Source organism: Astatotilapia calliptera, chromosome 11, assembly GCF_964374335.1.
Source record: "Astatotilapia calliptera chromosome 11, fAstCal68.1, whole genome shotgun sequence".
Classification (NCBI taxonomy): domain Eukaryota; kingdom Metazoa; phylum Chordata; class Actinopteri; order Cichliformes; family Cichlidae; genus Astatotilapia; species Astatotilapia calliptera.
The window spans coordinates 12307210-12321754 of NC_137432.1; the positions used below are offsets into that span (position 1 = coordinate 12307210).

A 14545-nucleotide genomic window follows, 5' to 3' on the forward strand; every position below is an offset into this window, starting at 1 on the left:
GCTCACTTCAATGGCTTCCAACATGTACAGTCACTTCAGAAATTATTCAGACCATTTTCTGGATAAAATTAGCATTTCCCGTGTGTATAGTCAATAAACTTCAAGTGACATCAGATGAAATAGGACAGCACTTTGTAACACATCACTTGATTTTACCCTGACATCAAAGGACTATAGATTAAAAGGAAAGTCTGGTGAATAAACTCAATGTGTAATATAGTATGTGCTACTTATATTCATTCAGCGTGCCAGCGGGCAGCAGTTGGCTACTTTGGTGTGAAAACTACAGCTAGCTAAACAGTGCTGGGATGTATTACGTGTTTCATTTCTTTAAGTACTGTGTTATGTTGCTCAATAGCTTCCTGGAGTGGAGTGGAGTAAGTCATTTGGTACACTACTTGTTAGAGGACTGACATTGAAGTAGCTCCCTTTTTTGGCACTAAATGGCCATCTGAGGCTGGCATACAGCTGTCAGACATACCTAGACTTTGTACAAGAAAATGTAAACTGATTTTCTATTGCAAAAATATTTTGCTAAAGCAACAGTATAGCGATGTGGCATTCTAAATGACATAGTCATGTCATATTTTAGCTTCTGTGAAGGGCTGATACAGAGGAATCACTCTGCTGTGTGAAAAGATCAATCCTAACCTGACTGTTATCATGACATGAATCACAAGTTAGAACTCGTGGTTCATGGTGCTTTAAAAGATGTTACAAAAGTTAATCATTTACAGATATTGACACTCTGCTCAAAAGCCTGTTGGTTAAATCAGTAAATGGGCAAGCCGTTGTCTCCTTTCCTGAAAAGATGTGGGGAAAAGTAGTGTGACATGCCCATTTTTCTGCTTTCCTGTGCAGTTAAAAAAGAAGCTTGTCATCCATGGAGACTGTTTTCTTAGTTTGGCAAGTAGAAATATACTTGAGTCTACCTACTTTGTTTTACACTATGATTCTCCATTTTAACAGTGTTTTAAAATTCAAATTTGAAATCAAGTTGTTTGCCAGGTCAAATTGTGCTATGTGAAAGGGGTTTTTAATTCTGGCATATTAAAATGTCAATTAATGTTGTGTTTTGTTGTTTAACGGCATGCTTTGTTTTTGCAAGAGGAAGGAACAAGACCTTTTCCCCTGAAATCATCATTGCATTTTGTATTTACTTGAGTTATATTTGTTAATATTAAAACATTTAATCAGGATGAGGGTAAATACTTTTTACTGTGCTGTGTGTCAGCTTATATTGTGGATCTTCCCTCTGTCTTCCTCAGGCAGTAGCCATGGTTTTGTCAATCTTTTGTGTTGGGACAGAGTGTGGCTTATGTCCTTTTTTTTTTTTTTTAGATAAGAGCAGTGAGTCAGTGTGACAGGATGCTCTCAGGCTTATGTGTGAAAGAATAACTACTTGAGAGCAGCTATTAAAAACCTCTGCTGAGGTGACGTTGATGGATTTTGTAGTACAACAACATCCTCTTTAGTCCAGTTTGGTTAAGATGTCCCAAATATATTTAACATATATTGCTAAGAAAGGATTTAATGGGTCAGAAGGAGCATTTGAGATATTGGGGTGCTGTAACTTAATAGTTAATAAAAGGAAATTGTGAATATACACTATCAAAAAATGCTTGACTAAAGCAGCTCAAAAATTGCTACTGTGAATACCTAACTGAGCTCAGAGCTTTAGGATGAAATATTGTTTTCAAAATTTTAAGTAAGATTGTGTTTTGTTTTGTTTTGTTTTAGCTCTAGTGTGAAAATAGAAACGTTTGCCCCCCCCCCCCCCCCCCCCAAAAAAAAAAAAGCTGCTGTAATGTAATTAGGAAAACTGCTTGTGTTGTCGCTAGAATTGTTCTTCATAAACACCTTAATCAGCTGCTGGTACGATCAGCATCCCAGGTTCATCTCAGCAAACTGAAGAAGAAACAACATGGTAATTTACTTTATGAATGCAGATAATTAAGAACACTGAATGCATCTTTTCAGTGTTAATGACCAGGTATGCCCACCAGTGCGTCATATAGTTGAAACTGTTCAAACCTTTACTGTGTTTGTGTGTTGGTGCAGCATCGTGCTTTTACCGATTGGCTGATGGCTTTTTCAGGGCAACCGCCATCTGTTCAGTCCTTCTCAAATCTTATAAGATGAGCTACATCCTCAATATGTGTATTATGATTCTATATCCTTTAAGTAATGCACACAAACACACAAAAGCAAATAGAGATTAACATATAAACATGTGGGTTATTTATGTATAATCCAAATATACTGTATATATTATAATGTATATAAATATGCTATAAATATTTATGCACAGCTAAAGTAATTGGCTGTGACTATATATAGACTTGAAGGATATATGGGCAGAAATCTGTGCCATCAGAAACTGAATTTGAATAAGTTAAATTTGAATTGCTCAGATTGAATCTGAATTGTAACTTGAATAAATGCTTTGGACTGGAGTTTGAGACCCCTGTCATATGGAATATGACAGGTGTGGTTGAACTGCATGAAGACTCTGAAGTTTCTCTTCTCTTCTGGCAGGACAGGAATGTGGCCTTGTCCTGTGAGCCACTTAGAGTAGAACTGGACTGTCACCAGCCTCAGGCTCTTCACCCTTTTCAAAGACAAAGCAGTCATTTAGATAAAATATTAGATATTGTTTACCTGTAAATGCACAAAGTAAATTTAGAAATGTAATTATTGTCAAGAGTGAACAAGCACTGATAGTGTAATCTACAGCTGTGGCCAAACGTTTAGAGAATGAGAAGTGTTGTTTGCTTATTTACAAAGTTTGCTGTTTTAGTGATAGTTGTACATCACATTATATCACTTCAAACAGAGGTGATCCAGTAATGCTGCACTAATGAATTAGACTAACTATTCACTTTAGCTAAAGTTATTAAGTTAGCTAAAGAGTTGGGATGCTGTGTAAGACATAAATAAAGCTAAAATACAAAGGTTTGGACACCGTTTTGCATGTTTCCCTACTGTAGGGTCTCTGCAAGCATACAGAGGGGTACTCTGAGAGGGTACAAGATGACAACTTTGGAATTCTACTAGAAACAGTCGATCATATTTGTTTGTCAATTAGCATTTTTAGCTAACAGCTACAATAAGCATAAAAGTTACCTTACGGCTATCATTTGTTAACATGACGCTTGTTCTTATACATGTAATACATTTATTACCAACCTGAGAGTTTATCCGCTGGTCATTCGACATGACCAATGACTTCTGAAGTCTTAATTCAGCTCAAGACGCTGTAGATTCCCGTCAGTAACACTTTCGGTCCGCTAGTAAAACGTAGTTCTATTAATCTGCGCTTGAACCGGAACCGGATGTAAGTTCCAAAAAACTGAATTTTGGAACTGAAATTGAATTGTAGAACTGAAACTGAATGGTGAGAAGTGAAACTGAAATTATTCGAGAGCTGAATGTTTAAAGGATAAAATGCAGCTTCAAAGCAAATCAATTCATTTTCAAAATATAAAATTCAATTTCAATTTAGTGATCATCATTTTCAAATCATAAATTCAATTTCAAATTAGACTAATTCAAATTCAGTTTTCAAAAGCATTTATTCAAGTTACAATTCAGATTCAATCTGAGCAATTCAAATTCAAATTGAACTTATTCAAATTCAGTTTCTGATGGCACAGATTTCTGCCCATAGTTATCAGTTTTCACACTTGAATTAGTAAGAAAATGTATGTGAGTTTTTCCAAAACATCAAAAATAATTCTTTAAAGCAACACACACACACACACACACACACACACACACACACACACACACACACACACACACACACACACACACACACTCAGCCACACTCAATCAAAAGAGTATTAATTTTTTAAAGAGAGAGAGAGATAGAAAATCTCTACGTCTACACAATGTTAATGTTTGAAATTCAGTAGGATGACATTTACACTTTTTCTGTTTCTACCCGCTTATTTCAAATCCCATTATTTACAAATCAGTATCCAGATTTTTTTAGACTAGATAGATTTTTGTTATTTCAGAAATGTTTAATATTGCATTCAGCAGTTTTTGGGGGAAAAAACAGTCAATCAAATCAGTCTGTTCCTCCAGACATTTGTAAATGTCAGCTGTTAAGTGCCTACACACTCGTGAGAGACTGCCCAGGGGGTATTAAGTGAGAAGCAACCATGCCAACATCTTGACTTTGTCAGGTCTATTAAACTTTACAGTGTTGGCTCATTGGTGTTTTAATGAAGCGGCTTATTTATTGAACAGGAAATAGCACTTTGTTGGATCCACATTTACTTGTGGGTAATATTTAGAAGCAATAATAATGAAGCATTAGCATTTTCATCTTTTGCAAATATAATTATCTGTTTCTGGTCCTTAGAGGTGCAAAGATTACTCAGGTAGCTCAGTGTAAAAATATTCTTATTTCTTTTAGTATTTCTCATATGCCTCAACCTTATGGGAGATTAGATACTGTAGTTATCTATTGGTAGACGTACAGAGAAAGCTACTAACTAAATCTATCATTAGAGCTATTAAAACATTATTTTTTAAAACGATGCTCTTATTTCAATATTAGTGACTTCTTTGATTTTTGGGGGTACTAACGTTAATGCAATGCAGACTTTGATGTAATTAGGTCCTGTGCAACACTGAAAGTGTTCGTGTAAGCTGACCACTGTGTTTTTGTATCAAAGCTTCTCCCTTCAGACTAGGAGCAAACTTCTGATGCGCACTTTCTTAATTATTTTTGAGTACTTAAGTCATCAATAATTCATCACAGTGTTCACACTCCATTTAAGCTTTAGCTGACAGAATTTCACATAAACTACTGCGGTAGTAGCTGTTGAATATTGCATGCATTACCTGTTTTTGGAGGATGTTTTGAAGGACGGGGGGCTTCATTTGAATTCAGATAAGGGTTTTTGCCTTTGTTAAAGATATATTACATACTTAAGTGTGTTTGTGAGGTCTAAACTGTGAGACTGGTATTTCTTGAATTCTTGAATTTCTTTGTCTCATCCTTTCAGATTGAATCATATTAAAGTTTTATGTCAGTAATACGAACCAAAAATGCAATTCTTGAGTATTTCTGTCTGTACTCAGATCATCCAGGTCTCAACGGTGTTGCATTTCACTGGATGTGATTTTCATATTGCCAAAAAAAGAAACCTTCTTTATGGTTCAATTGTGTGATTTACCTGCATTCCTGTATTTAAATTCCTGTTGACTGAGAAAAGGAGTTGAGCAAAGTCAATGATCTCTCATTTGAGCCATATTCACACACGCAGTGCATCTCTGAACTTATCTCCCCCAAAATTAGCCGACAGAGAGGCATGTAAGATGCAGATATCCAGACAACAACATGTCTCCAACTTTTTATATCCTTAAAGAAAGGTCGGTTTGTGGCATGGTGAGAAAAGTGCTTGCAATAGCCCAGTGAATTCACAATCACACACTTGCCTCAGGTTTGCTGCCTCCAGCTATTTTTAAGATTTTATTGTGGGTGTTCTACTAAAAAAACGTTCATTTTTTATGTTCTTGTTTGATATTTGTGGTTGCTTTTTTGATCCTTTGTATCCTTGTTTGCTAATCATTGTGAAGACATTTGGATTGTTTACAGTGCAAGCTAAGTGAGTTATCTATTGGCACTTGTCTACACAATGACATTTATGTAAAAGAATTTTAACATCTCTAATTAGAAGTAGGCAGCCCGCACCATGGCCCTTACCATCTCACTTAAATGGAAATCTGTGAAATCACATCCATTTTCAGTGCATTTTGAATTAATTTTGACACACCAACTAGGCCAGTATTTGTCTTTCTCAAGCATAGAGAAAACTCTGCATGTGTTTTGTGGATTTGGTCTAATATATGGGACCTTGTGTAATACACCGACACGAGGGTTCTTCGGAATTATGAAGAATTTGGCCCAATAGAACAACCAACGAATTTATAATACAAATGGAGTGTGATCTTGGTTCTTATTACCTGCAGTATTTCCGACTTCTTCTGCATATTTGAGTTCCTTCAGCAAGACTTTTTTTTTAAAATTTATTTTCAGCTAATTATTTACAGGGCACTACGGAGTAGACAGAAAAGTGGGGAGGAGCTACAAGGGTCTAAGGCTGGGATCTCAAACTCCAGTCTTAGAGGGCTGGTGTCCTGTGTCCCTGTTGCAACCACCTGAATACAATTAGTAGGTCATTATCAGTACTCTATAGAACTTGACTGCATGCCATTTGATTCATGTTACAGCAGCTCATGAGTGAATGAACATGTTGCAGTAAAAGTACTTTTAGAAGTAAAATTTCCAAACACTTAGATTTACTTAAATTTACTTGAGTGGGGTTAGGGGTTGCCACTTCAGCATGCAGTCAAGTTCTCTACTAATCTTATTCAGGTGTGTTGAAACAGGGACACATGGAAAAGTTTCAGGACAGTGGCCCTCGAGGACTGGAGTTTGAGACCCCTGGTCTAAGGAGTGTCTTGTTTGGTGGACTTGGAATCATGTTCGCTTTTTTGCAGATGATGTTGTTCTGTTGATTTTATCCAAACACAACTTCCAGTTCACAGTGGGATGGATTATAGTGTGAAGCAGCTGGGATGAAGGTCTTGGTTCCTCAGCTGGAAAAGAGTAGATTGCCTGTTCCCATGAGGTGCTCACAGATCTTTTTTCCTGTTTTTGTGCCTTTGTCACTGGCAGTTATTTTGTTTGTTTGTTTTTTGGTATTTGGATATTGCCTACCACCATGACTCATTTTAGGTAAATTTTAACAGTGTACAGAGCTAAAATGCTTGTGGACCTTACTGTAGTTTGATATATCCTTTCAATTCTAAGTTACTGTTTGTCATTTGTGCTTGTGGTCATTACTATTGAGGGTCTACTGAAGACAGGACCGGTGGACATCTGTCACTGATGTACAATAAAAACAAGATTCATCTGCACACTAATGTCTTTCTCTATCCACATGTCAGTAACATGGCAGAAATATAACATTCAGAAAGTGAAGTTTCCTGGTTTTAGATAATCCCAGCAGGAGTCACAGCTCTTGAGATGTGATACTCACCTAACCCTGCTGTTATCTGTAATTGGGTACCACTGAGGTACAAATGACTCGCACCACCAGCCTTTATACACAGCTGATATTTCAATGCAGTTTCACGGAAAAACGTGTAATAGACACGCCGGTCAGCCGTGTCCATTTCGCGCTTTGCCTCTCCAAATCGAGAATAGACACCCATGCAGAATTTGCAGTAAGTTGCAATAATCTGCAGGAACAGCAGAGGGAAATATTTTATTTCAACTCAACATGAAAATAATCATGGAAAAGTGTTTAAACAGACATTATTAACACAATACATATTAGCCACCAAGGTACTTCATACCTTTTTTGCTCACTACTGACTTTGTAGCTTTTAATATATTATCTCCCATTGCTGGTAATAAAATTTCTACATGCAGTAATGCAATTTCAGCATGTGTGGCTATTTCATGTTTTGGAGAGGCAAAGTGTGAAGTCGAAACGGTGGACTGATGTGTGTATTACAAGGCTTGCTGTGATGTTGGGTTGGATATTTGAGATGGGTTGTAAGTAGTCAGTGTGAGAGTCGGGTTATAGAGTAATATTTATGTTAACTTAATGTGATCTGTTGAGCACATATTACAGTTGAGTACATATTGGTAAAATATCACATACCTGCATAAAAGGATAAACTCAAATGCAAATTAAATGCACCCAGTCTTCTTTGCATTTAGATTTCAAGTATAGTTAAAGGAAATTTAACTTTACTGACATTGCGCCTGAAAATATTCTTTTTAGTCTTCAAAGAGTACACGCCATTTGAATATATCGACCTCAGCTACACACAATAGGAAGTAATTTGCATTTAACATCAGATGCAGGTTTTGCATACTGAAAATTTCTCTGAAGTGACTTCTGGGGTTTTTTCAGGCTCTGGTGCAGCAAAGTTTATATTAACCAGCCACTAAAGATGTGCCTGAATAGATTATTTGTTAAATATGCTGGTATGATAAGGGAATTTTAAACTTGGATTTTAACCCTTCCATGCATGAATTATGACAACCTCAATCAGGATTTTTTCTTAAGTATTTTTATTCATCAAAAATACTTAAGAAAAAATCCTGATTGAGGTTGTCATAATTTATGCATGACAGGGTTAAATAATAATAATTACAATGAAACACACCACACATCTGCAGTAACATTAAACGCACAGTGGGTGGCAGGGTATGGAGTGACACATCAGTGACAAGTGTAGAGGTTTATGTACAAGTATAACGTCAACACTGACACAAATACAAGAAAACAGCCTTTGAATAGCTGTCCACCGTAGTGACCACTATGCGTGAAAGGGTTAAAATATTATATACAGTCTATGGGTTAAAGCGCTTCTATAAACCACCGTACAAAAGCCCCTGTCCATCTTTTTGTGGCTTTCTTCAGTCATTCAGTGATCTACCCTATAAAACTGTTCTACAGTACCAGATTCTGGCTGTTTTGTCAGTTTTCCCACTGACAATGGATGATGATCAACAAAGCCAAGCTTGTCCATACTATATCGTTTAGAAGAACGATATATAGAGAAAAAAATGGGGTTTTTTTCTGTTCTTTCAGTATTTTTTAATGTGCAGAAAAAAGGCCTGGCAGAGAGGAAGAGGGATGTCTTTTTGAAATACACTGAATAGATGTGAAAGTAAATCCAGACAGCAGGTCACCTCATGTACTTGGCTACTGGCCTCAATGTTTGCTTTTGTTAAATATAGAGATATGGTACATTTCTGGTGTAGTCACATAAACATTTAAGGAAGCAGCTTTCTCAATAAGGAGACAATATCTGCATAGTTTATACTATTTTCACCTCAGTATGATTCACTGCAATATTTCTTTATTGGCTCTCACTAGTTTTATAGGTATTGCTTGCCTTGGACCCTGGTTAAGAAAATGTTGATGGGGAGTCTTTTTGTGATGGATAAGTAGGAAGAGTCTGCTGCAGGTGGTTACAATTGCTTTATACTTGTGTGTGCAGCTGCCTCGTCTGCCTTTAAGCTGTCAAATAAAATACTGAATAATTTAGCATTGTAAAAAGGGTACATAGGGTTTTTTTGCTTTTGTTTGGAAAATAACTTTAAATTCAGTTTCAGCTGTTTACTAGAAGCAAAGTACAGATGTCTGCAAGCTATAAAATTCATGAGCTTTAGTTTTTGTGGTTTTTAGACATTTTTGTTTTCTTCTTGTCTGACTATTATTACTAAAATAAAACGTCCTTTTTGCAAAGGTCACCAGCTTATACTTGTGCTGTGATGTAAGTCTGTTGGGCATATTTATGTCCAAAAAGAGAGAACAATGGTCACTGTGACAGTAAGGTCAACATTATGCAGGAGAGAAAAGACACAAAGATGGAGAATAGAAGTGAAAGAGAAATAGTGAGAATGAGACAAGGCATGCAAGAGTGTGAAGGAGAGGGAGATTTCTTTTCAAGCAATGGGGAAGAACCATTAAATTATCCATTTGCTGTATAGCTGGGAAATATTAAACTCGAGGTTACCAGAGCTCCAGGGTCTTTACACATCCAAATCTTTAAACATCCAAATTGTTCCTGTAATGGGGCTTCGTGTTTAGTGCAGCCCTGCGTTTTGCCTGAAATGTGCGGAGAAATAAAGTCTTAATTCTGAGGACAGACTGCAATTTGCACTCCATGCTTATAGTGGAGAGCATCTATCCCTGTGTGTCATGGTTTGTATTGTGTGACTCTGAAGTAGGACATGCTCTATAAAAGACTTTCTTTTAAGATTTTGTTTTGTTTTGTGGTGTTTATATGTATGAAAAATTAAGACATCATTTCCAGTCTTTTGAATCATTAAAAGTAGCAGCGTAGTAAATGTCAATTCTGACTTGAGACAATTTGTCACAGTCAAAAAGGTGAAAGTTTTCTCCACAAGTTTGGCTTAACTTTGCCATACTATGTCATTTATCTGCTGAATACAAAATGCACTCACATTGTTGAGTGAGAAAGAAAGATGTATCCAAAATATTGAAATGTTAGGCATTAAAAACGCTTTAAAGCCAGGACTTAAATTAGTTTTGAGGTAGTCTGTCAGTTATGAACTTTCATGTGTAGCACTTGATGAAATGACAATGCATTTATTCAAAATTGTAGTCTGTGTCACAGCAGCACTGTGGACTGATAAACAGAACGTGCTCCATACCAGCGGTCCCCAACCTTTTTTGCGGCACAGACCGGTTTATATCCGACAATATTTTCATGGACCGGCCTTTAAGGTATCGCGGATAAATACAAAAAAATAAAACCAGTACCAAAGAAAAGAAGATTTATTCATAACACATGGGAAAAGACCCAGGGAAACTGAGTTAAAGATAAAAATGATATAAACAAAAATAACGACAAAAAACGATAAAAACCATGAAAACCATAAATTTCACACCCAAGCCTCAACTCTCGCGGCCCGGTACCAAACGACTCCGGGGGTTGGGGACCGCTGCTCCATACCACATCCCAGCAGTCAATCTGCAGCTGATATAAAGATGAACAAATACAAATGGGAGACTGTTAAGATCTTCTTTGCTATGACTTTAGTATTAGTGTATTTAAAAATAAGATGAATTCTTTGGTTAGCGCAAAGTAGTGGACACTAAAGACATTTCTGGCATAAATGCATATTAGTACATAATATGTACTAATAATACTGATAGGCCATCTTATTAAGGATTTTACTAAATACACTTTCAATTCAATAAAACTTTATTGATCTTGAAGGTTGACCCCGAAGGAAATTGGGTTGTAAAATGTATGGGTGTAAAGATTTTGGCTTCTCATTATTGGAATAAACAAATCTAATTAAGCTTTATTGTGCTCAAAACAATCCATGTTTTAGAGCAGTTGTCTCAACTGAGCCCACCATTTGTCAAATAGTGCTTGTAGTGGCATGTGATGTTTGCTGCAACAATGCTAATTAAGTTAGAGCTTTTTGTGTGCGATCAACCTGAACTCAGGGGAGAGTCTATTTATATAGACGGGATGTAGTCACATAGGTTGCCCTTATTTGTGTTTCTTACAGGGTAGAGGCTGGGTTGCCATTGTAAAACTGAAGTGAGAGAAAATAAACAACCGAGCAGGGGCAGTATAGCGGTGTCAAATTTATCCAATGCCATTATTATCTGATTGTATTGTATTTTTCTATTTAATGTCATCAGCCGCCACAGGATGTTTCATTAAATAACTGGAAATGAAAGATGTGTATTTATATGCCACATTACCCTTGAATACAATGTAGTGCTGCCTATTGATGTCACTGCAAGATCTCACCATAGGATCAGGAACCATTGAGGAAAATATTTACTTTAGGTTGATTTTTACTTTCTTTGCTAGGCCTTCCTATAACAGGAACTATTTAATGGACTGATTCTAAATATGAGTTTAAATTCTTTATATTGTATTGTAACCACTATTTTATATATATATAGTAAAGCTTAACAACACTTTTTATTGTTATTGTTCTCTGTTCCTACCCAGATTCTGGCCAATGTTATCATTTTCATGTGTGGCAACATGGCTGGAGCGTACCATAAGCACCTGATGGAGCTGGCACTCAAACAGACCTACCAGGACACCTGCAACTGCATCAAGTCCCCAATTAAACTGGAGTTTGAGAAGAGACAGCAGGTAACGTGGTTAATAACACTTAATTAAAACACTGAAACAATGAACACCAGGCAATAAAATATTTATGATGTTGCTGTTCATTACAATAATTGTTACAGTAATGACTTTCAGATTTTAATCATTACCTCTAATTATCATTTGCTAATTTAGTAATATAGTGTAGTACAATGGCATGGGGAAATGTTGGAGCCTTGTTAGAATGACTTATCTTATAATGTAGTCTGAATATTTATGTCATGCACTCGAGTCAAACATCCCACTGCTACTTAACTCATCTTTCCTCTATTGTTCTTTTGTTTCCTATGTATTTTTATGTCATACGTACATGCTATACTTAGCGGTTCCATAGAGTATTTGAGTGTTTTACACATTTGCCTAACAAGTGAAAGATCCCCAATTTGATCCCAAGAGGAGACACAAATCCCAATGAGTTTGTGTCAGGAAAGATATGTGGTGTAAAAAAAATCTGCCATATAAAACATGCAGAGCTACCATGTGAATATGGGAACAGCTGAAAGTAGCACTTGTGTCCTGTGCTTAAAATGTCACTCTTCATATTAACACTCAAATTATTGAAATCAATCGGCTCTGGATAAATGGATTCCTTCTTATAGCACTTTTCTATTCCACCTGAGCACTCAAAGCGCGTCATTGACCCGTTCATACAATCAGTTTTATTATGCTTAAGTGCTTTCTGTTAGTATTTGAGTATCTTTGGCATGCAGACCTGAACAGCCAGGGATTGAACCATCAACCGTCCAGCTACTAGATGAACTGCTCTATCTTCTGAGTTACAACGACAGAGAACTTTGTCAGGGCTACACTGTGCAGAATGTGGGAATTGTTAATGATGTCAGTGTGTGATTATCTCAGCCTATATTGCTATAGTTGTTTTTTTTATGACAATTATCCTCATTGAGGATTAATGGTAATATTTTCTATGATTTCTTTTAAAGTGAACACACATCACTCACATTTTGGATCGTGCTAGTTGTTTTCTATTATTGATATTGTACCGGCTTGCATTGTCTTTCTCTGCATCTACCTGCAAAGTTGGAAGCGTTGAAATATAATAATGCTAATTTGTTATTAATACTTTCAAGTGGTGCAGCATCCTGTGAGATAGTATTAGCAAAGTGTTGATTAAAGCACTCTGATGTGCGACTCTGGGATCTGGCTAGCTTTTTACTACAGCTTTTGGTGAGTTATTTAGTGAGATGATGTGAATCCAGCTGCTGTTGTGAAAGCCCAGGCTTAGGGTTGAGCTGGTTTTTCATATGGTAAATGCAGGTTGTGGTGTTAGAAGTGCCACGAGGAAAGCTGAAAATGTCTAGGGTGGAGCATTTCGCAGTAGCCCTGGAGTGCTGCTGCTGCCTGTGACAGATGGTAGTAACTGTGCAGAGACACATTCCTCCTGGGCGCTCATTGCACTCATAATATATGCTGTTTGCTGCACTGCATGCTTTTATCCAAAGTACTTTGCAGTACAGTGAGTGCATACATTTTCACTATGAGTGGTCCAAGTGGACTATGGGAATTCATCATACACCAAAATCACTGGCGGTATTCACAAGAAAAATTTCCCTCTCTTCCACATAAAATCCTCTGAGCGTGAAAAAAAGATGATGATCATTGGTTGTCACGTTTGGGCTGATATTGGATTAATTAAGCATTTCCACCCAGCTTCTCTTCACCCTAAAGGTGAATTGCTTGCTAGGTACTGTAGGTTACACTCAGTAGTCTGAGACACCTGAGAAAATAAAGGAGAAAGAAGTGAATAAATGCTGAATTTAAATTGTAAGGGCTTGCAAGAAAGTAATGAATACTTGCAATCAATTCATTTTCTGTGCCAGCAACCTAATGCATGCACTCTAGTTTAACTTTGAACCTATACATGAAATTTCATTTAGTTTATACACCTCATAGAAATTAAGTATAGTTAACACAAAGTGAGTTAAACTTAAGGAATATCAATGTGTCCAGCTAGGAAGCATCAACCATTGTGAATGCTCTGGTCTGTGAGCACAGATTCCACTGAAGGACCTCATCCCACCTTCATGTAGTCTTTGGGCAAAAACATACATGAAAGATTCACTAAAGGTCATCATGGGGGCTCTGTCAGTGTTCCTCCTGTTTCTCCTTTCACAAAGGAGCAGATACTGGTCAATCATTACCCGTCTCCTGGTTTCTCAGCCATACTTTTGAAACTTTGCTGGGAGACATAACAGACCTTACCGTCTTTTAACGATTGTATGGATGCGCCACGTTGTAGAAGCTGGCCTACCTATACAACCTGAGAGGGCTGCAGATATTGTGTCATACTCCCAGTAGTGAAAAGGATGCGACCAAAAAAAGCAAAACTAGCAAAAAATCAGCAAGGAAGGAGAAGGAGAGAGCACCAGCATCTTGCAGTCACTACCTGCTAAAGCATTCCCTTTCTGGGAGTTGTCTTTTTGTTGCAGGTGAAAGTGATTCACAGTGGCATATGTTTGCTAACTGGAGTGAGTGATATTGCTGAAGTTTAACTGACTTTGCTGTTCATTTTCTAAACCTAAAATGCATGTATATTTCATGTGACCATCTGCTATCTGCTTATTCTTAGTTACAGGTGTGGGGCAATGAATCAATGTGGCCCTGAGGCAATAGACTCCACAGTTAACAGAAATAGGTTATGTTTGTGCATATGTCATATTTGCTTTGTGATTTAACCAACTACTGTACATGACCTGAATTTAACTATTTAATTTCCTCGTCACTTTGTCACATACATTTAAGTGCTTCATGGTAAAAATAAATAAAAAAGTTAATTACATAATGATCAGCTTTTTTTTCTTGATGTTTCTGACTG

General features: G+C 36.9%; 1 protein-coding gene across 5 annotated transcripts in view; it reads left to right on the plus strand.

Annotated features, from left to right (window-relative positions):
- adcy2a (adenylate cyclase 2a) overlaps nt 1-14545 on the plus strand; it is a 62206-nt gene that overhangs the window by 28698 nt on the left and 18963 nt on the right. For all 5 annotated transcript variants that reach the window (XR_013912047.1, XM_026184642.2, XM_080307804.1 and 2 more), the window contains one exon: nt 11548-11697. Coding sequence is in view for 4 of the 5 variants with exons in the window: in XM_026184642.2 (XP_026040427.1) it covers nt 11548-11697 (150 nt within the window). In the remaining variant the exon portion in view is untranslated. The remainder of the gene's footprint in view (nt 1-11547; nt 11698-14545) is intronic.